General features: G+C 51.9%; 1 protein-coding gene across 5 annotated transcripts in view; it reads right to left on the bottom strand.

Annotated features, from left to right (window-relative positions):
• Positions 1-2,780: 2,780 nt before the first annotated feature.
• DCTN1 (dynactin 1) overlaps positions 2,781-20,684 on the bottom strand; it is a 31,975-nt gene continuing 14,071 nt past the window's right edge. For 2 of the 5 annotated variants that reach the window (XM_008576946.1, XM_008576949.1), the window contains exons 2-28: positions 19,730-19,975; positions 19,389-19,467; positions 19,154-19,188; positions 13,112-13,303; positions 12,572-12,769; positions 12,219-12,423; positions 12,060-12,138; positions 11,784-11,943; positions 11,578-11,682; positions 11,203-11,394; positions 10,999-11,115; positions 10,268-10,420; positions 9,507-9,667; positions 9,233-9,401; positions 8,906-8,974; positions 8,599-8,661; positions 8,338-8,487; positions 8,016-8,177; positions 7,801-7,932; positions 7,453-7,578; positions 7,077-7,219; positions 6,637-6,803; positions 4,940-5,073; positions 4,629-4,821; positions 4,288-4,367; positions 3,675-3,764; positions 2,781-3,263 (exon numbers count right to left, since the gene is read on the bottom strand). In XM_008576946.1, coding sequence (XP_008575168.1) covers positions 3,126-3,263; positions 3,675-3,764; positions 4,288-4,367; positions 4,629-4,821; positions 4,940-5,073; positions 6,637-6,803; positions 7,077-7,219; positions 7,453-7,578; positions 7,801-7,932; positions 8,016-8,177; positions 8,338-8,487; positions 8,599-8,661; positions 8,906-8,974; positions 9,233-9,401; positions 9,507-9,667; positions 10,268-10,420; positions 10,999-11,115; positions 11,203-11,394; positions 11,578-11,682; positions 11,784-11,943; positions 12,060-12,138; positions 12,219-12,423; positions 12,572-12,769; positions 13,112-13,303; positions 19,154-19,188; positions 19,389-19,467; positions 19,730-19,975 — 3,738 coding nt within the window. In that variant the 3' untranslated portion in view covers positions 2,781-3,125. Of the gene's footprint in view, positions 3,264-3,674; positions 3,765-4,287; positions 4,368-4,628; positions 4,822-4,939; positions 5,074-5,244; positions 5,260-6,636; positions 6,804-7,076; positions 7,220-7,452; positions 7,579-7,800; positions 7,933-8,015; positions 8,178-8,337; positions 8,488-8,598; positions 8,662-8,905; positions 8,975-9,232; positions 9,402-9,506; positions 9,668-10,267; positions 10,421-10,998; positions 11,116-11,202; positions 11,395-11,577; positions 11,683-11,783; positions 11,944-12,059; positions 12,139-12,218; positions 12,424-12,571; positions 12,770-13,111; positions 13,304-14,562; positions 14,584-15,993; positions 16,495-18,371; positions 18,393-19,153; positions 19,189-19,388; positions 19,468-19,729; positions 19,976-20,684 lie in introns of those variants that run through there. The other 3 variants (XM_008576947.1, XM_008576948.1, XM_008576950.1) reach the window with 3 other exon arrangements.

Raw genomic sequence — 20,684 nt, 5'->3', positions numbered from 1 at the left:
CCAACTTTATCTCCAACCCAGACTTCTCTGCTGAGCTCCCGATCCATCTGGAGCTCCAGATCCAATTGGATCCAACTGCCAACTGGATATCACTTGGACATTCTCACAGGCACCACAAACTCAAACAGGCACCTCAAAAACAGGCACTCAAAATGAAACTCATCATTTTCCTCCTCAAACATGTGTCCTTCCCCTGTGTTTTGGGGCATGCAGACATGGCAGACAACCTAAAGCAAATTTCAATCTATCTAAAGTGGGAGATAGAGGTGTTAATTTACAGTTACAATGGGAGCAGATCCTTCTGGTATAAAGTAGTATCACAGGAGCACATATTGAAGAAAAGAAGCAAGCCAGGCACAGTGCCTGATGCTTGTATGCTTTATCTCATCTAGCTTTCTCAACAACCCTGTAAGGTATCATTATTCCCATTCTGCAGGTAAGAAAACAGACCAGAAATTAGAAACCTTGCCAAGGTTACAAAGCAACTGAATCCAAGCATACTTGGAAAAAAAGTTTATATTCTTTGCTGCTTCCAGAAGAGAAGAACCTAACAGGCCACAGTGATTGGAGATTTCCTGAAGTGGAAATGCCAGAGCTACCTCCATATATGAACAGGATGTCAGCTGAAGAATGGGCTGGGGTGGGGGTAGGAAGATGGAGTAGAGGGAAGGAAGTAGATGGCATTCTAGGTGGTGGGAAGAGGGCTGAGAGTGCACAGGGTGGCAAGGAAGGAGTTTGCTGAAGGTGCACCACCAGGTACATGTGGAGAAGTAGCCCCACGAGAGGCTGGAGAGCTGGGCCAAACCACGGATGGCCTCATGTGCCATTCTAGTGAATTTAAATTTTAAATTCTAGACACTTCGAGGAACCATTTCAGGATTTTACTTAAAGTTTTAAAAATCTAGTTCGAGGAACCATTTCAGGATTTTACTTAAAGTTTTAAAAATCTAGTTCGAGGAACCATTTCAGGATTTAAGGCAGGGAGTGACATGGCCCAGTTTGCATTTTATAAAAGTCCCTCCGGTATCAATGTGGAGAACTGGATGACACGAGGCAATGGAGACAGGGTGACCAGTTTAAACACTGCTGAAGTACCCAGAGCAAGAAATTATACTCAAAGTTAGCTGTAGGAGGAAAAAAGCAGACAGATTTGAGAGGCAGTAATGAAAGAAGAACTGAACAGGGCTGGGTAACTAAATTAGCTAAGGAGAGTAATTTAGCTAAGGAGAGTGATGAAGGAGTCAAAGATATCCAGGCTTATGGCTCATCGCATCCAGGACACAGAAGAGAGAATTTTGGTTTGGACATGCTGACTTTGAGATAGACACTTGTGGGGCATTCATGGGGAGGTAGCCAACAAGTAATTGGATTAATGGGTCTGGCATTCAGGAGAGCAGTAGTTCAAGTGATGAGAGACTACCACCAAGGAAAAAGGATGAAACGAAAAGCCCTGTTCTCTTCTCAAAGTGCTACCAGGAGTTGCCCAGTCTTCGCCCTCAGTGTCCTAACCACGAATCAGAAGGCCTGTGTAGAAAGGACATGAACACAATCCAATCCCAGTGGTCAGCGGCCTGTGTAGAAAGGACATGAACACAATCCAATCCCAGGGAAAAGACAGCATCATCTATGATTTCCTTAGCAGTAGAGGAGCCCAATTTGGAGAGGTGAGATGAAGACTCTGGCATCAAGACACACCAGTTCTGTGAGAATTAGCCCGAACACCCTAAGACATCCCTTATATGCAACAAATTATATCTTATGCATCTAGAATGGTATTAACCATGTACTATCCTTGAAAGTACTGAGGCCAGTCACTCAAATCATTTTCTCTTGGAACCCCGGTTGAGAAAGACTAAGGTACAGAGCAGGTATTCAAATGTTACAACCTACTGACCTTTCTGGAGGTTGCTCTAATTGAGAATGTCCCCTGGACTTCCACCCTAGTACTCCCTTTCTCCTGTCTGCCTCTTCCCCTCAAGAGAGGAAGGACATGCGCAGAGGGCCTGGCCTAGCTGGACTGCTGCAAAGTGCCAAGGGCCTCTTTCTCCATCTGGAGCAGAGACCTTTGGGAGTTTGGGCTGGATTTCTTTCTCCAGAGTATCAAGGAGCCAGACAACTAAACTAAACTAAACTGAGGCTGAGCTCTAAAATGCTAGGGCGCTGCTCACCAGCCTAATGGGTCCCAACCCTTGAGGTATTTTCAGCAGGTCTGGGTTAATACTTGGAAAAGTAAATTTTTTTTCTTTTTAAAAATTATATCTTTATTAAATAGAGAGTGCAACCTTTGTTAATTTTTAAAAGAAGCTCCCCAGGCGATATTAATTTCTAGTGGAGTTTTGAAGTAGCTTTTGTAACTTCTATCCTTCCTTACTAGACCACTGCTTTGGTTTTCCCTCGTTTAGTAATATCTCTCTCTGAGAGGACCCAGGTCTCATGGGGAAACTCTGGCCCCTACACCAAAAAGTTGGCTGGGGTGGTGATCACATCATTATTCCAGCTCCAAAATCTGCACTGAAGAGCAGAGGAAGCCCAAGAGAGCAGAGGCAACACACTCCTGGCCCTCCTAACTCTGTAAATGAACTTAGGTGCCTAGCCCTAAGTCTGGCCCTTTTCCCCTTAATTAACTTACTGCAATGAATTTGAGGGACCCAGCAATCTACTGGTCACTATAGAGAGGAGCCCTCAAATTTGACACAGCCAAGCTTCCTCAGCATCTCTTCTCCTCCTCTCCTGCTCTGAGCCAAATAGCCCAAGTCCCACTCTCAACACCACACAGAAAGCACTGAAGCAGAAGTTGCTTTAATCAAGGGGTGAAGTCCTCAATCAGGGGAACCTCACTCAACCTTTGGTGGTGGGGTCTCAGCCTACCCCCCACATACCCTGAGGCCCCCCAGGAAGGAGGGAGCAGCTGAACAGCAAATTATGGCAGAGGCCAGGGAATGGGAATGGGGGGACCAGGTCAAGGGACAGGGGCAGAGCACTAACAGAATGGGAATGAAGCTGAATGGGGCAGGAATAGCTTAACCCACATGGTTCTACCTAGGGGCTGGTTGAGGTGGCTGTGCATTGGACAGAGCAGCACAAGAAAGGCTGAGGGCCAGAGGGGGCAGTGAGGGAAGGAGTGCTTAGGAGATGAGGCGACTGTGAAGCTGGTGCAGCTGCTCCTGGGTCAGCACCAGCCGGTGTCGCTGTCCAAGGCCAGCTGCACATGAGAAGGTCACTTTGCCCATGTAGACCGTGTCGTCCTGCTGCTCTTCCTTGGCCTGGGGGTTGGCAAGGGGAACAGGACCCCAGGTCAGGGGCTCACGTGAGCTGTGGGCCACTGAAAGGGTCCCTAAGCACTGAGAGCAAGGTGGCCCCTGGGAGACTGAGGCTTTTGAGTCCCTAGGCCATGGTGACCATATTTTTCAAATTAGAATGGGGTACACAGCCTGGCAAGTTTTGAGTCCCTTCTGGTGTCAAAAGTCATGGAAGATATTGTTCACTTGCTAAAATACTGTAATTTCTGGAAGCACTGCAAGCACTTTTGAGGTATTTACAAGTAAGACTTGGCCAGATAACCCAGGGTGTGCAGTTGTTTGACCTAAGACTCCAGAGGCCTCTTCAAATTCTGGGGGCCCTCCCTCCTGGAGCCCTCCACACTGTCCCATATTCTGCCCCATGCTCACCCTTACCCTGAGGAAGGCTGATGAAGGGAAAGTGGCAAAGTCAGTGCAGACTGTGGCTCCAGGGCGCTGAGATACTGTCTCCTTGAGGACTTCATCCTGGGGAGGGGAAGACAGGATGGGTTCATTTAGGGGACCCCACCCCCACCCCCACAGGCTAGCACAAAACCTCCCTGGTTTCACAGAGACACTAATACGGGGGGGCGGGGGGGAGAAATTCAATCCCATCTCTCACCATACTTTTGCTCTCACCTCCAATCCCATCCTCATCCCAACTCTCTCCTTACTTTACAGAACTTTATCCTTTAATCAGTTTCTACCACCTCTGGAAAGCCATGCCCAACCATTCCAGCCCCATGGTGATCTCAGCTCTGACAGAGGCTGCAGCATGAACCACTCACTCTAAAGATGATCCTAGCTCATCCATTTTGTTGATGAGAATCTGTCTTCTGCTTGCATCAAGACAGTGAGCTCCCAAGGCAAAAACTCTGCCTTCCCTCATACCCCCTCCTCCCCAATGTGCTATCTAGCACAGGGCTGGGCCCAGAGGAACTCTGGAAGTGCCTGGCTCCACCAGTGAATGCTCTGAAGTAGGGAGGGGAAGGGCAGGGTCTGAGCTGACCTTGAGCTTCTCAATGGTGTCACTCAGGGACTTGAGCTGAGCCACTTGCTCCATAAGCTGGGCCGATGGACTCTTGGCAGCTGTAGGGAAGGAAAGCTGGTGAGGCCCACTGAGGCCCAGGCAGGCAGCTATATTGGAAAGGATCAGGAGTGCAGGTACTGGATCCTCTTGTGGAGCAGGCACTTAAGAGAAAGTGAGTGAATCAAGCAAACTGAATACTGAAGCCAAAGAACACTGCTGCGAAGAGCCTCTACAGGGTGGGGACTGACTGGGCAAGGGCTAAGTCCATAGGGCAAGGGAAGGGGTTGTATTATTCGTCTGAGGGGCTGGCGGGTACATACCAGGACTGGTGCGAGTGATGTCTACTATGTGGGTATGTGTGCTCAGCCGATTTAATGTCTCCAGCAGCTGGCTGGTCTTACGATATAGTGCTCCGGCTGCTAGCTCACCACCAGGGCCCTCAGGGGTTGGGAGGGAGAGCTTTGCAACATGCAAAGGGGGCAGGGCTGCCAAGGCTGCCTTCATCTGGGCTCCCTGTGGGGAAAAAGAGAGTAACAGTAAGAGGTGCTAGACGGGCCCTGCTGTCTATCACCCATGAGACAGGTAGACTTCACCCCATCCCCTGCCCCAGTCCTCCCTGTGGCCCCTTCACCTTGAGAATGCTGTTCTCATGCTGGAGCTGGGAGATGTGCAGTCTCATGGCAGAGATCTGCTGAAGCAGCAGTGGTGAGTCCTTCACCAGCCCCAGGCCTGGCATGGACCCTGGAGCCTGCCCAGGGGTGCCCCCTGTGGATACCATAACAAATGTCATCAACTCCAGGAGGGGTGAATAATGGACTCCATCCCTGCTCTTTCCCTTTCCTCATTCCCTCCCACCTCCAGTCTTGGCTGCTCCAAAGGGGGATGCTTCACCCTGCTCCCCCAGTACCAATAACCCCCAGAGCGATGGGTCTCTACCTCGCTGCTGTTCTTCTGTGTGCAGTATAGCCCATGGGGGAGCAAGAAAAGAGGAGAGAGGAATTAGATGATTTAGGAGATAAGGAGACACACTAGAGTAATCCTGGACATGATCTGCAGGAAAACCCTTTTCCTGATCATCATATGTTCTCTAATAAGATCCTGCTTCTGCCCCTATCTTTAGGGGAAGAGCAGGTACATGTGAAAGACAGCAAAGGGGAGTGAGGACACAAACCAGCGTGCAATGTGTGAGAAAGAATGGCAACGTGAGCATGTGCTGAAGGAAGCACTTGGGGCCTGAGGCTGCTCCTGCCTCATACTCCATCTCCAATAAGGGCATGGGGAATGCTGCAGACACCCCAGTATGTCTGCAGTCTCAGTGCTCACCAGCAGCAAAGCTTAAGTTGAGGATGAAAATGCACCCCCTTGCTCCTCAGGTTGCTCTGAGGCAAAAGATCCCTTTTTTGTGTGGCAAGTTTCATAAATTCAGAACCAGTATTTGTTTAAAGAGCCTTTGGTAATTCTGGAGACTCCCCCCAAAGAACACGGAGATGTTTGTATCGTGGAAGTCTAAAGTCAAGAGAGCACTTGGTCACCTCCCAAGATCAAGGGGCGCCAGTAATGGGGACTTTGATGAGAATAAAGCCCTATGTAAGGTCAGCTGACAAGACACAGGTCCTGACTATTTAATTCCAAGGCAAGGAGTTTGACTTCTTGGGGGTGAGAAGGGTAAGTAACCGAAGAGAGAAAAAAAACAAACTATAGAGCAGATAAGAACCAGGATTGGCAGCAGCCACCTCCTTAGTCAAGAAACTGGAAGGGTGGGCCTGGGAGCCAGAAAAATTCATGGTAAGTAGCCCTGCCCATACTGAGTGAATAAACAAGGGTCAGAACACAAGCCCCAAGTAAAACTGGAAGAATTCAGCAATAGAAGAGACAACTACACCACAGAAAGAAGCCACATGAACTCAGTAGGGCAATGCAGTGCCCAAGAAGAGGAACAATCAAGAGCAAGCATCATTAGACAGGGCTGGATGCCCCAGGAGAGTTAGCCCAGCGTGTTGCAGGCTAATGACCCTCTGGTATATAGGGCTGGGACAGCAGGCCAGACTGCAGACCCAGAAGGGACATCTACTACAGGCCAACTGTCGTCGTTATCCTGAGCTTCACTGACAATTTCGTAATGCCCTCCTTTGGTCAGAAGAACTGTTCACATATCTTCAAGGGAAGTGAAAACTTGGTGAAAGCTGGCACAGAGTCAAACTGGGCAAGCATGTTCCTAGCTGAACATCCACGGGATCGGCGGGGGGTGAGGGCAGAAGTCAAACTGAGGCCAAGGACAGAAGAGGACAATCTCCTCTGGGCTAGTGCTGCCTATCCCACTGTACTTACCACCAGCAATGCCAGAGACCAGGGTAGCAATGCCTGAAGGAGGTGGCCCCCTGAGCCCCTCAATCGTGCGCTTGGACTGGCTGTTCAGCCGCTGCTTTAGCTCTACCTTCTCTGCCTCCAGCTGGTCAATGTCAGCCTGGAGTGCATCCATCGTTTCCTCAAAATCTCTGTGAAAGAGAATCTGGACTTGGACAGTGTCTCCTCCTCATGGCCCCACCCTAATTATTCAGTCCTGAGAGGTACCTAGAGGAGTCCCTGCTAGTGAGGAGCTGGGGGCAGAGCAGCACAGGCTTAGGGTGGGATGACACAACAGGGTTGGCAGTGGGAAAATGGGGAGAGTCGCACTATAAAAGGGCCTGGGTAGGAGGATGGGACAGGAGGCAGAGCCTCCAGTAGGAGGGAGAGTTGGAGGAAGCAAGGACGCAGGGAAGGTGCCTGACTTCTCCTTCTTCCGCAACAGCGTCTGGGTCTCCTCCAGCCGGGTCTGGACTTTCTCAATGCGTTCATCCGCATCCTTGGCAGCACTGTCCAGCTTCTTCTCCAGGAGGCTCAGCCGCACATTGGCCTCACTCAGCTCCTCCCCCTGGACAAGGACAGAGAGCTTCACGTTCCCTTACATCCTCCCAGGTCCCCAGAACCTCGGCTAGACAATGAGACAGAAAGCTCCCTGAGGGTTCACTAAAGCTCCGACTGATTGCAGTCCCCACTTCTCCCCTCAACCTGAAGCCATCTCAGTCCCAATCCCCAACACTTGTTGCTGTCCTGGGTCCCACCATACTCCCTGGCTCCCAGATCCTGAGCCTACCCTACCCTCACCTTAATCTTGAGTGACTTCTTCAACTCCTTGATGACTGTCTCTCGATCTTCAAGCTTCAAACCCAGGCCTTCAGCATCTGTGATCTCTGCACGAAGGGCTGCAGCCCGCAGCTCAACTGGGGGAGGCTAAGGGATGAGTGGGCCAGAGGGTGGGGGTGGAGAAAGGAGATCACTAACAGGCTCCTTTCAGAGAGATCCAGTCCCAGGGAAAACCTTCTCGCCTTTTAGGCAGGATGGTGTTCTCCAGATGCCTTCCTCCTATCTCTCTGCTCTCCCACAACTAGCAGTAACTCTGCAAGTCTCGTTCCTCCACGCCCCTGGAGCCCCTTCAAGGAAATCTTCACCCACCTTGCTAGGGGGCCGTTCTGCATCATACTCCCCCTCCTGCATGGCTGTGGCCAGCTTGTTCATGGTGCTGATGAGGATGTTGCACGACTGGCGCAGACACTCGTAGGGGCTACTAGAGGGGGTCCCATAGATCTGCAGGAGCCGTGGAAAGGAGTGAAAGCCCCACACTGGCCACTGACTCCCCCACCACCTTCTGACCAGCCATCCAGGCCTACCTGCTCACTTGCTTTGAAAGCCAGCTCCTCCAGGGCAGCCACAGGGAGCCCCTCATTCTCTGCCAGTGGGGCAATGAGCTGGGCAGCAGCTGCTGCTACCTCCTGCAGCACAGCCACCACCCACGTTAAGTGTTTCCTACAGTCTAAGAGTGTGTCGGATACCTGTATGACAAGGCAGAGTCAGAAGCCCATCCAGGGTCTAGCACAACAGTTCCCAGCTACCCTAAAACCATTTTTGTCCCCCATCAGGTCCAGATCTTAACATTCTAGGCCCTCCTGGTTCTACTCAGCTTCCTTCCCTTCCCCACTGGCAGCGCTAAACCTGTAGTCCAAAGGCCAGTGCAGCTGGGATCCCAGGAGCATCTGTTCCTGGCATTCGCCTTCGGATCTTCTTACAGAATTGGTGGATGTCACTGCATGACGTTTCCAGGTCTCGGAGCAGGAGGGCAATATCTGAAGCCTCCTGCCCGCCCTACTCAGGAAGTAGGAAATGAATGGAAAACCAAGTAGCATTACAGCTGGGAGTGGGGAGGAGGGGACTAACAAAGAAGAGGGGCTCACACAGATTTAGATGTGCTCTCACCTGCAAGAAGGCACGCAGCCGTGCCACCTCCACACTCATGCAGTCCAGGGCACTCTGGGTGAACTATGAGGACAGAAGCATAATGTCATTAGCCTTCAACAGAAGCCCTTCTGCCCCATCATCATCTTTAAGATGTCCCCACTCTCTGCTGACCCCCATACATAAGTGGGTCCTCTGGCTTCCTTGATCTGGTTTTGGTGACTCTGTCCCAGTCTTATTTGATACCCCGCGGGGCTTGATATCTTAATTTCATGTCCTCAACTTCTGATCTCTATAGGGGGTTCAACCACTGGTCCATACACTTCACCTTTATGTGGTCAGCCAGCTGCATGGTACAGTCCTCAGGCTGATCGGCAAGGTGGATGCTGTACAGATGCTGAGGAGGATGACAAAGAAAACAGATAACCTTAACACCCCGGAAGGGGGGTGAATTCTTCCCAAACCATAGTCTGAGCCCTGATCATCCTGGGTCTCCAGAGGTACAATAGAATATAAAACCCTCAAGGAGCTGATCATCTACTGAGTTCATCTGAGAGCAAACCAGGCCTCAAACAGCCAGCCTGGGATTCACAACCTTGAATACACTGGCAATAGCCCTCATCGGATCAAAGCTTCCCTCCCTCTTGCCCCAGACCTGGTAGTATTTGATGGCCTTGGTGAGAGGCTCCACATTGACAGTCTCATCTAGCTGATCCTTGTGCAGCAGCTCGATGAGGAAATCCAAGGAGCGCTCATGGGCACTCATCTCAGGGTAGAGGCTGCCCACCTTCTTATACACATCCACATTGCACTGAGAGAGGGCACTAGAGATGAGAGAAGGGCTCTGTGAAGCCAGCATCTACCAGGCAACCTCAGTTCCAGCCAATCCTGGACTCATGGCCCTAGAGTGGAGGTCAGGAGTCACTTACTGCTCATAGCGGTGTAGTGTAGCCTGCAGCAGACTCAGCGAGTACACCAGCCCAGCAGCAAAGCTGAGCTGTTCCCCTGCAGCTCCTCGCAGCCCAGGCCGCTCTGAGCAGTTCTCGCTTAGTTCAAACTTCTCCTGGGCCTGCTTCCTGATGAGCTCTGCCTGTGGGAAGAAACACCAGGGACCAGGGACTCAGAGCAGAGGATGGAGAACACAGACTCAGGAATACAGGACATAGAACTTAACAACTATGTGGGGAGCATGGACACACATGGGAGAGAAAGCAAAAACAGCTTTTAGATGGGCGGGGAGTCTCACATGGGGAAAGGGTAATGATGTGATTATTGGAGGTTGAGGATTTAGGTGGTGAGAATGAAAGGGCAGTGCGACCAGTGGGAAGAAGCTCTTTCCTGACTTCAAAATTGCTGCTCCTGCTCTCTCTCCACCAAGAATGCTATCCTGCCAATCGTGCTCCCACTAACTCCTAGTCACCTCTGGCTCTCTGCTGGAATGCTTATTCCTTCAATCACACCCCGCTCCCACCTAAATCAGACTTCCAAATTGTGCTCTCTCAAAGAACCTACCTCTCCTTCCTAACACACAATTTGTAATCTACATTCATGACTTTGCTGCCTGTGTGCTTCTCCACCACATCATAAACTTTCTGTGTACAGAGACGTTGATTGCTGTCTTCACTTGGCGTCCTCAATGCCTGGTTCACAGCAAGCTCAACAGACTGCTGTTGTGATTGACTGTCCATACCTTGCAAATGAGACGAGGCATGAGCAGCAGTACCAGGACACAGTCATGGTCCCCACCTGGCCGAAGGAAGCTGTCAGGCATGAAGGCTGTCAGCAGCGACATGTGCCGGTTGGCCTGGGCCACCTCCATCTGCCTCAATTCCATCTCAATTGCCTGTGAGGTAGACAGGGAGGAGGGCTCTCAGCCAGGGTGGAGACAGTCCCAGAGCTACCATACCGTCCTCCACCAGGTCTCTTGCCAGGCCAGGAGTCTTCCAAACCACCACACAAAGCACCCTCTCCCCCAGGAATCTGAAGCCTAGAATCCCATACCAGGTCAGCCCACAGCCATACCCAAGCCAGGCTCCCTAACACCCTCTTCCTCAGGCCCACCCACTTTCCTGACCTTGGCATGGGCCTTAGTCTCAGCAAACTTGATTTTGAAGTCAAAAGTCTCTGGAGGCGGCTGTTGCTGCCTCTCCACAGACGCTTCCTGCTGGTTTGTCAGTTCCCGATTCACATCCTGGGAGTACAGACAATGAGGCACAGCTGGGGCATGAGGGAGCCCGGGGTGATTGGGGGGGGGGGGCCGCGGGGGGGCTCTTGCCAGGCCAGGAGTCTTCCAAACCACCACACAAAGCACCCTCTCCCCCAGGAATCTGAAGCCTAGAATCCCATACCAGGTCAGCCCACAGCCATACCCAAGCCAGGCTCCCTAACACCCTCTTCCTCAGGCCCACCCACTTTCCTGACCTTGGCATGGGCCTTAGTCTCAGCAAACTTGATTTTGAAGTCAAAAGTCTCTGGAGGCGGCTGTTGCTGCCTCTCCACAGACGCTTCCTGCTGGTTTGTCAGTTCCCGATTCACATCCTGGGAGTACAGACAATGAGGCACAGCTGGGGCATGAGGGAGCCCGGGGTGATTGGGGGGGGGGGGCAGCAGGGGGGCAGCAGGTACCTGTAGATGGGCAGTCAACTGGCGGTACTTCTTGATAGTTTGCTGGTAGTCTGCAACTGTCTCCTGTGCTGCCTCCACACGTTTCTGGGCTTCACGCACCCGGGCACCTGCCATGTCCAGCTGCTCCCGCAGCTCCAGTTCTGTCTCACGCGCATTCTCCTGTAGCTCATCGTTCATCTCATTCATCGCTTCCTGGGACACCACAAGGTAGATGGGGTAAAGGAAAGGCAGTGTCAGGGTAGCAAGACTAGGATGGGTCCCTTCACCACACATCCTGCTCAAGGGTGAGGGGTCATGTGTTAATCCCTCTGTCAGCAAAGCCCTTCAAAATACCCTCTGTCAGGGTCGGGAGTCAGGGGTCTGCTCTTCTCTTACCAAATCCCCAACAGTCTCCCTCAACTCCCGCACTTTCTCTTCCAGATTTAGATTCCGGTCTGTCAGCATCTCCACCATCTCCTCAGCACCCAGAGCAGCATCCACCTATGTTACAGGGAGAAAACAGAGATAAGAGCTGCTGGAAGGGGCCTAGAAAGAGGAGGCATCAATAGGAGAGGCAGGGAGAGGGATTCTGGGCAAGGGACCTGCTCCTTGAGCTCATCAATGGTGCCCTCTGCCTGAGTCAGCTCCTCCTGCAGACGCTCCCGTTGTTGCCTCACGACTTCCAGCTCTTGGTTCTTCTTTTCCATGAGCTTCTGGAGCTTCACATGCTCCTGCTTCTCCGAGGAAGAAAGATCCCGCATCCTGTGGGAAAGAGAGAAGGAGGATAGCGTGTGTCTGAGTCACTGGGCGATGAGTGCTCTAACACATCTGGAGACAGGACAGTGAGCATCATAGCCCAGCAGTGAGGAGGACCCTACCTCACCAGGGCATCCTTTAGGCGGGCATTCTGCTCCTCAAGCTGCTTGAGCTGATAACTGGACGCAGCCCCATCTGAGCCTGGGGAAGACCATTAACACTTTTACACATAGTTCTCACCCCCCCCCCCATTTGGTCCTCAGTAGTTCCTGGCCCCTTACCCTTCTCTTCAATCTCAGCCTTGAGGATCTCCAAGTCAGTGGTGAGCTCATCCACACGCTCCTTCAGTGCCTCCACCTCCTGCTGCAGAGACTCAGCCCGCTCTTCAGCCATCTCCTTGTCCAGAGTGGCCATCTCGATGGCATCAGCAGTGTCCGCCATCTCCTCCATGTAGCGTTCCTTTGCCTCCAGTGCCTCTTTGGCTTCCTTTGGAGGTGGGTGGGGGTATGAGCACAGAGATGCCCATGACGCCCTTTCTCTCAGGGTGTTTCAGGCTCCAGCTCCAGTCTAGTTTCCAGTATACTTCCTTGGGTCCCTCAGCCTCCCTAGCTACCCCCTTCATCCCAAGTCCCACCTTCCGTGCTTCTTTGAGGCGCCGCTGTAGATCTGCCTGCTGCTCCTGCATTTTGCTCTTCCATTCCTGCACTTGTTCCAGCTGGATCTTGTGTTTCTCCAGCTCTTTTAGCTTTGCCTTGTCTTCTGCCCGTTTCAGCCGCAGGGTCTCCAGTTTCTCCTCCAGGTCCCGCACCTGGGCCCTCAGTCCCTCCTCTTCCTGTGAAGGAATGGCCCTACAGTCTGAGCGCAGCCTACCCCTCCTCCCCACCAAGACTGAGCTGGAGCAGAGAAGGCAAGAATGTGTGAAAATATCATCCCAGCCCCAGGGTCAAAAACAAGTGGCATAGAAACACCTGCGAGGAAACCACAGCACATAGTGTATGGGAGAAGTGTGGAAGAAGGGTAGCTCAGTCTGTACAAGATATCTATACACTATGTCCCCACCCTTTCTGATTCAAGTTCTGGGTCTTTCCCAACACCTAGAAATTTCCAAGACCAAGCCAGGGGTCACAGACCTCTTGGTATTTTGATTCCCCTTCACCCCAACACCAGTCCTTACCTTGGAGGGGGAAGGAAGTGGGGGGGCTGCTCCAGGAGAGGTGAGGGCCGGCGTGGGGATGATGGGTGCTGCCAGTGGAGTCTGAGCCGGGGTGCTGGGCTCACTGCTGCTCAGCTCACCTGCTGATGCTGAGCCGGAGGGGCCCAGGGAACTACTGGCCCCAGAGACCCCGGTACTGGCTGGGCGGGTGGGCTATTCAGAGAGGGTAGGGCAGACCAGAGAGAAGATGGGGCAGTGAAAGGGAAAAAGACAGAGTTTGAGAATATGTTAAGGGAAGGAGAAAGAAAAGGGAAAAAGCAGAAAGAGAGTATCAAAGCACAATGAGAACAGAGAAACAGTGAAGGGAAGAAGGAAAATGATAGAGTCAGAGAGAGATAGTGACAAAGGACAGGGGGAGGAGGGAAGAACACAAAGATGGGGGAAGACATAAGATTATAAGGCTCCTCCCTTGGCACTGACCCCACATTCCTCCCAGCTCTGGCACTACGCTTTAGCGCAGAATCCTTTACTCCCCAAAACTCCCCTCTGTGATCCATTTGTACTCATTCTAGCAATTTAATACTCCCAGTCCCGTCCTTGCTCTGGGTATGTACCCTCCTCCCCTGGGAGGAAAATAGCCTCAGTGTCATTCCCAGAGAGAAAGAACAGATTAGAGTTTGTTCTCTGACTCTCATGTTCCCAGGGAAGGCTGGGCTAAAAGTGGGGGTGCCAGGCTCTCTACCCCTGCTAGGCCCTCTCTGCTCTTTGGGAATTAAGCTGACGCTTCCTTTCTTAGTTTATTTAAGGGGATCCTGCAGATAAAAGGGCTAAGGCGAAAGGTGTACCCCTAGCATCCCCCTTGAAACAAGGGAAGTACAAGCCAACCCTGTGTCATCTCCCTCTCCCAAGACAAAAGGGCTCTAATTAGGTAACACCACCCAGGCCCCTGTGAGACTGAGGGGGAGAGAGTGGAGGTGCTGAGAAGATGCCCTGAAGTCCCAAGCTCTGGAGCAGACAGGCCTTCCCAGTGTTCTCCCTCCCAGTGGGCTGACACCCCAGGATAGACCATGTGCTATCCACACCCTCACCTGAAGCCATTCACAGAACATTCACCTTTTTATCCCCTGCCATTTTACACTGCCAAGTTCTTCATCCCTCTTCTAATCCCATCCCTCCCCTTAAAACTTGTCAAAGCCCCCTTGTTCAAGAAAGCCTGCTTTGATTTAACCACAACCCCTCTTATTTCTCTTTTGCATTCAAGCTATTGGCTCAGATAATCTCCTAAGAGCAGGAAGTCATTTTTCAAGGAGGGGCCCATCACCATCCCCAGCTCCCTCTTCTCCCTCTAAGAGAACTCAGGATGCACAGTGACCAACTTTTGCTTGCTCATACACATGCCTACATACATGCACATGCCTGAAATGTGTGCATACACTCAGCAGTGGCTTGCACAGAGGCCTGTTTTTTCTCACCTTGGGCCGCCGAGTTGTGGTCTGGACAGGCACAGGAGCCAGAGGAGAAGCAGTCAGGAAAGAAAGGATAATGACAGAAAGATAGACAGCAAAAGGGACAGCAGTGAGAGCAAAAGAAGTAATAACAAGAATGGGGCTACAGTAAGCCCCCCCACCCCCAACCATTCCATTCCCTATTCCCTCCCGTGAATCACCATGTTCTTACTCCAGGAACCCAGAAGTCCTGTTCCCCTTGGTTCCTGCTCCAACTTTTGCTCAACCTTTGCAGGCCTCACCCCTTCAGATACCCTGGAGATCCCAGAAGTCCCTGTCTCCTAGGCTGAGCCACAGAAGACCAAAGGCAGCAGCTGGTGAGGTCTCCAGAGACCACTCCTCCTGTGAACAACCTCTTCCCCTCCAGCCTAGAGCCAGAGGCCCTGCCCAGCCACCACTCCCAAGGACTTTCCCAGGTCAGCCTCTTCCTTCAAGTGCTAGATTCCACAGAGGACTCCCTAGAAACCCAATGTTACAAGAGCGATTTGAGCCCAAAAGTAGATCAGATCCCTAAGACAGAACAGTGCTGCTTCCCTCCCTACCCCCATCCCCCTTCCCTAGGACCAGATCCTGCAGCAGTCCCCATCCCTAGGGCAGAGGGCTCAGGTGTCAGGACCATGAATATTGCATTAGCAGAAGCCCAGAGCTCAGCAAAGTAACCCCACCCAGCTGCAGGAAAGAAGGTGGGGGTGGGCAGCAGCACTGAGAAACTCCTGCCCACCCTAAACCAAATCCAGAAACCTTTCAGATTACTGCAAAGTGGTAAATGGGTGATTAATTGCAATTCCCAAATAGTATTCTTGCCACCCAGTGTCTCATTGCTCTGGCAAAGACAAGATTTGGCTTAGGCCCAGTTTCTAGGAGACACTGAGTCCAAGGAGACCAATCCCCGCCCCTGCTACCCTGGGCTAAACTTCCATAGCTGCGGGTGAAAAACTATTCTATGGGCCCCATCCCACCCTGGTAAATCCCCTTGATACAAACCCTGGGACATGGGGGATGCTGAGAGAACAATCAAAAGTCATTCTAGCAAAGGCTGGGTGAGGTAGGTAGTCTTGCTAGAGGTACTGAGACATGGGCCTGCTTCCCCAGGTTCTACCACAGGAAACTCTCCCAGAGCCAGTTTGCAGCAAAGGCTGACTGAAGCCCAGGCCTTGGGTACAAGGTCTGGAACACAGACTCAGTCAGAGCCAAAAGCAGGCAGGGCAGGGAGCAAATGCCCAGGGCCAGGGGTCAGGGTGGTGACACATACCTCCCCCTGCCTCCCACCTTCATCCTCTCCCTCCTCCCCAAACCAGGTAGACAGATGAAGTCAATCAGCCCCCACCCCCACCCCAGCAGCCTACTGCCACCATCACCCTGGCAACCCAGCAGCAGGACCAGAGCAAGCAAGAGTACCTTTCGGGCTGTCGGTGCCTGTCTCATCATTGCAGAAAACCAAAGAAAGCAAGGAGAGGAAAGAGAAGGAGGGACAGAGGAGGATAGACAAACACACAGAGGAAGGACAGAAGGGAGGGAGGGAAAGAGACCGAAAAGAGGGAAAGGCGGCGGAGACAGAAGATTAGTGCAGCAAATCCCAACAATGCAGCCTCAGCTTCCAAGCCAGCAGCAGCCTCCCGGCCTGCAAACTGGCTACTGCTCCGACAGAGGCTCCGCAGATGTGCAGTGGGACAGCCAGGCTCTAGCAGGCACCGGAGCGACGCCCGGCCCAGTTTGCCAGCTTAGGCTGATGGCAGCCTCGGTGGCCGCAGCACCAGCTCTACCTGACGTCATGCACCCATCCTCCTCTGTTCGGTGGGGGTGGAGCCACTGCTCCTCAGTCACCTAGCAACCACCCAGGGCTCTGCTGGCTCCTCCTCCTCTTCATGACTGGACAAAGCCCTGCGCAGAGCCCGCCCTGCTTCTTCCTCCAAAGAACAGGTTGGGCTCCTCCCCAGGAGCTTGCTCTAAGAAACTGGACCAGGAGCCATCCCAGAAATTGCACCCTATGGGGACAGGGCATCACTGGGCAGGAACACAGGGCCTCCCTGCTCCATTGGTCTCTCTCATATTTGCCCTCTGCTCCCTCTCCCACAACCCCATCAACTCAACTTCTGTCTCTTGGCAGAACTTTGGCAACATCCTTATGCCTCCCATCAGGCACACACCCAGAGCGTCTCTCCAGCAATGGGCTTCAACTCTGAGGAGCATACAGAGTGATTAAGAAACCCTAAGGAACATTCCATCTGGGCAGGAACAGCTCTAAGGACAGTGTTGGACTCCTGTCCCAACTGGCCTCTGGTTGCAGACAGGTTAAAGCCTGTTTCTAAAGAGCTTCCAGAAAGGACTCTTTGAGACACCTGGATTCTCTTGTCATCCCTGACAAAGCACACTCTTTTGCTCAAGAACTAGCTCCTTGTTCCACACAGAGTGAGAGCAGGAGCCCTGGGCTAAGTGATCTGCTTTGAGATAACCACTGGAGAGAAAGACTGGGGGGCAGGGATGGAGTGGGGGGTTGGGGTGAAGGGTGGAGTTGACTACTTGACTGACACTTTCCACCACAAGCAAAGAAGGTGCTGTAGCCCAGCATGGGTAGCATATGCTAGGCTTGGACACACTTCCCCAGGCAGTTGCCAAGGCCCCAGGATTTGGACATTGCTCAGGCCCCAGCCCAGGCTGCAGCCAGAACTCCTCCATAGATATCAGACTGCAGTTTCATGCTCTTCTTGATTCAGGGGTCTGAGGTGAGATGGCAGCCCCAAACAGGAAACAATAATCAAGGCACGAAGCCAAGTCTCTATGACCCTGGAGTGGGCCCAGCATCCTTTACAGCATTATTTTCCTTACATCCCCATTCCCACACACATTCAGGATCCAAAGCAAGTATCAGCATGTGGTCTGAGAGCCCATCACCAACCAGGAGTCAGAAAGGAGATGTTTTCCTGTCCCATCCCACTGCCCCAATCCAGCAGTTCTCCATGCAATGTAAGAAAGGCTTGAGACAGACTGGCAACAAGGAAATCACAGTACGGTACATACAGGTCAGACAGGCACATGCAGGTCAGAGACAGCTTGGGCAGAGGCCCATGGCAGGGCTGGTGTGAGGAAGTGGTCATGGCAGTGATTTAAGAGTTTAAAGGAATCTGTGGCAGGGAGGGTAGGTGGCACAGCTGAGACCCACTCCGATGACAGTTGATAGAAGGCTACAGGAGGTAGAGGTGGGCCTCAGGCACCACCAGAGAAAAGAGAAGGTAGGGAAAGACTAATGGGGCAGAGTAGGGGAAAGGGGTATTCGTGGCAGAGCCCATCCAGATGCAGCTACATAAAGACTCTCAGGCTTTCCAACTTTGGATTGTTGTTTCTGTGCTCTGCTCCCTGACTTCCTGTCTCCTGCCTTGTACAACCACCTCACTTAATACTTTCCCCAGTCCAATTTTCCCACTCTATCCTCCCATGGACCCCCAAGCTCGGGCTAAGTGAGAACCCACTGCAACCCAGTAAGTGCTCTATTTCATGTTGCTGCTATTTACAGTCAAATGCTTGGAGTCTCTGACTAGGAGTCCTGAGGTGGGGCAGGGGGAAAATTGTCCCTAATCAGTGCTACCTGGGCCTGGACACTGAGCCTGATGTCCTTGCACCCATCAAAGGAACTCTGAAAGGCAAGGCCACCATTTCCTCTGGCCATCCCAGCCCCAAGGTCACACACATATGCATGCAGCAGCCCAAAGACATGCAGAACAGCTGGGGAGGGGGCTCAAGGCCCCCACCCACCCAGGCACAAATAGTAAACACACCACCTTCTTAGGTTTCAGTCCCCGCTGCATGAGGAGTAGGAAAGGGCAGAGTTAGAGAACAGAAGTCACATTGTATTAGCTGGCCAGACATCCTGGGCATAGGTGTTAAGACCAACTCAGGCATACACAGGTAAGCGGGGGAATCAGGTCACTGTCAGGCCCTCAGTAAGTGAGGTAAGGGGTCCCTAAATGATCAGCTTCCAGGATGTCCACCCCCTGGCCCAGAGAAGCTGCAGAATCTGGAGCCCCACCTTGCATACCCTGCATGGAATGGCAGAGGGGAGCTAGGCAGGGCCCTCCGCATACAAAATAAACAGGTGGCAGAAGGCCCAGCTTCCTTCTTCCTCTACCTTCTACCTTCCCCCACCCTTAGACCTTTTAGATCTTAGCATCTTTGGGTACCAAAAGGTAGGAAATTGGCTACAGTACTGGGATCAGATCTGTCCTTTTTATAACCTCCAGCTCAATCCCATTTGACTCTGAACTTCTGGAGCCTAACAGTTTTTCCCTGCTACCACCTTTACTCCAGTCCTAATGCAGTAACTCATACCCAGAAAGCTTCCTTCTCAGGGAGGTTGGAGAGACTAGAAGCTTAACTCAGTTCAGACTCACCTACTGCTTCTACCTGCCTAGCGCTGTGTATCCCTCCTCTCTTTCTCCTTCTCCTCCTTCTCTCTCTATATAACTTCCCACTCCACCCCCAAACCACTCCACTCACCAGTTTGCTAGTCTTTGCAGCTCTCTATATATAACTTCCCACTCCACCCCCAAACCACTCCACTCACCAGTTTGCTAGTCTTTGCAGCTGAATCAGTTCCCTCTGTAGAAAGAAAACAGAAATAAAGTGTGTGTTTGTATAGAGGGCAGGGGCAGAAAACATCATGGTGAGGAAGGAAGAGACATAACAAGGGAATACAGTGGTGATAGGAAAATCTCAGGATCCATTGTGGCCCCATGTTAGGGAGAGAAGTCCTAGGGACTCCTGGATGTAAGCAGGCAACTTAAGTGGGTAGTTGTTACCTCGTTTAAGGACCTTTGACACAGAAGAATCAGGTGTCTCTGGAGAAGTAGTATCTGCACCATCTTCAAATACCTGGATCTGAGGCCACAGAATAGATTCAATATAGCCAGATCAAGGATGGCTATAATATAGCCCCCACCCCAGCCCCCAAGCAATCAGGGAGTACAGGGCAGCTTCCCTAAAAATGGATCTCAAATCTCTCCCCTGCTACCTCCCACACTTTCAACCAGAGGCTTATGCCCATGCCTAGGAAAAGGAAGTATCAACACAGCAGCTATACATGCAACAGACGTGCACACCCATGCACGCACACAAATACAAACGAGCAGGGTGTGAGTACCTGGGATTGGCGCACAAAGATGCCATGGCCTTCATCACAAGTGAAGTACTTCCTGCCTTGGACAGTTCCATCATTCTTGCCCTTTGCTTCATCCAGGATCACACCTACCCATTTGCCAGTGGCAAAGAGAGTGGCTCCAACATAGGCCACAGTGCCTCGGTGGCCTTTTCCAATCACCTCCACACGGGAGCCCACTCGCAGAGGCCGGGCACTTGCCTCTGTACTCATCCTGCTCCCACTGGGTGTCTGAAAGAAAGACAAATGCCTTTAGAGTTAGAGGCCCTAGGTCAAGGGTGCCATCCTAATGCATAAGAAATGCTCCAGCCAGGACCTGGACTGAAAAGGACCAGAAGTCATTTCTCTGATCCCCATTCTCAGGGTGAGGTGGGCCTCCAAGTTCCTCTTTAAAATATATCAGTGATGTGTTCTTCTAAGACTTCTCCAATTTCCTCTGGAATCTGCTAGAATTTTTAAGAGTTTATATTTAAATTTTATAACAAATCAGAATTCATTGATAGATCTGTGAATGTCACCACATGGCTGCTTTCTCAGGAGCACAGCACCAAAGGAGGGGAATTAAGCTCAAGCAAATAATGCAGTTTAGACCAAGCTCCCCACAATGCAATGACCTGACTTGGGAGCCTCAGCTGGGAAGACAGGTGATTGTGCAGGGTGACCTTACAGAATCTTGTTTCCCTTTCTACTGTCACCTGTCTTCCCTGTGGTTCAAATGGCTCTCTTAGGCCTCTCCCTTTCAAAGATACACAATTACACCTCCTTCCAGGCCCTCAAGTCGCCACCACTCCTTCCTGACCTGATTGCTTCTACCCCCGTCCACATACCCACCTTGACACTCCTGGATGCCTCACTGCAGCCCATTCAACCATTTAACCTCCTTGTTCCTGCCCTGAGTCCTATTCTGTCCGCTCTCTACCCCCAAACTCTGGAGATCCTT

The sequence above is a fragment of the Galeopterus variegatus genome, unplaced genomic scaffold (genome assembly GCF_000696425.1).
Source record: "Galeopterus variegatus unplaced genomic scaffold, G_variegatus-3.0.2 Scaffold1428, whole genome shotgun sequence".
Classification (NCBI taxonomy): Eukaryota; Metazoa; Chordata; class Mammalia; order Dermoptera; family Cynocephalidae; genus Galeopterus; species Galeopterus variegatus.
Note: the sequence above shows the minus strand (reverse complement) of the source record. Positions and strands in the feature narration are given on the sequence as shown.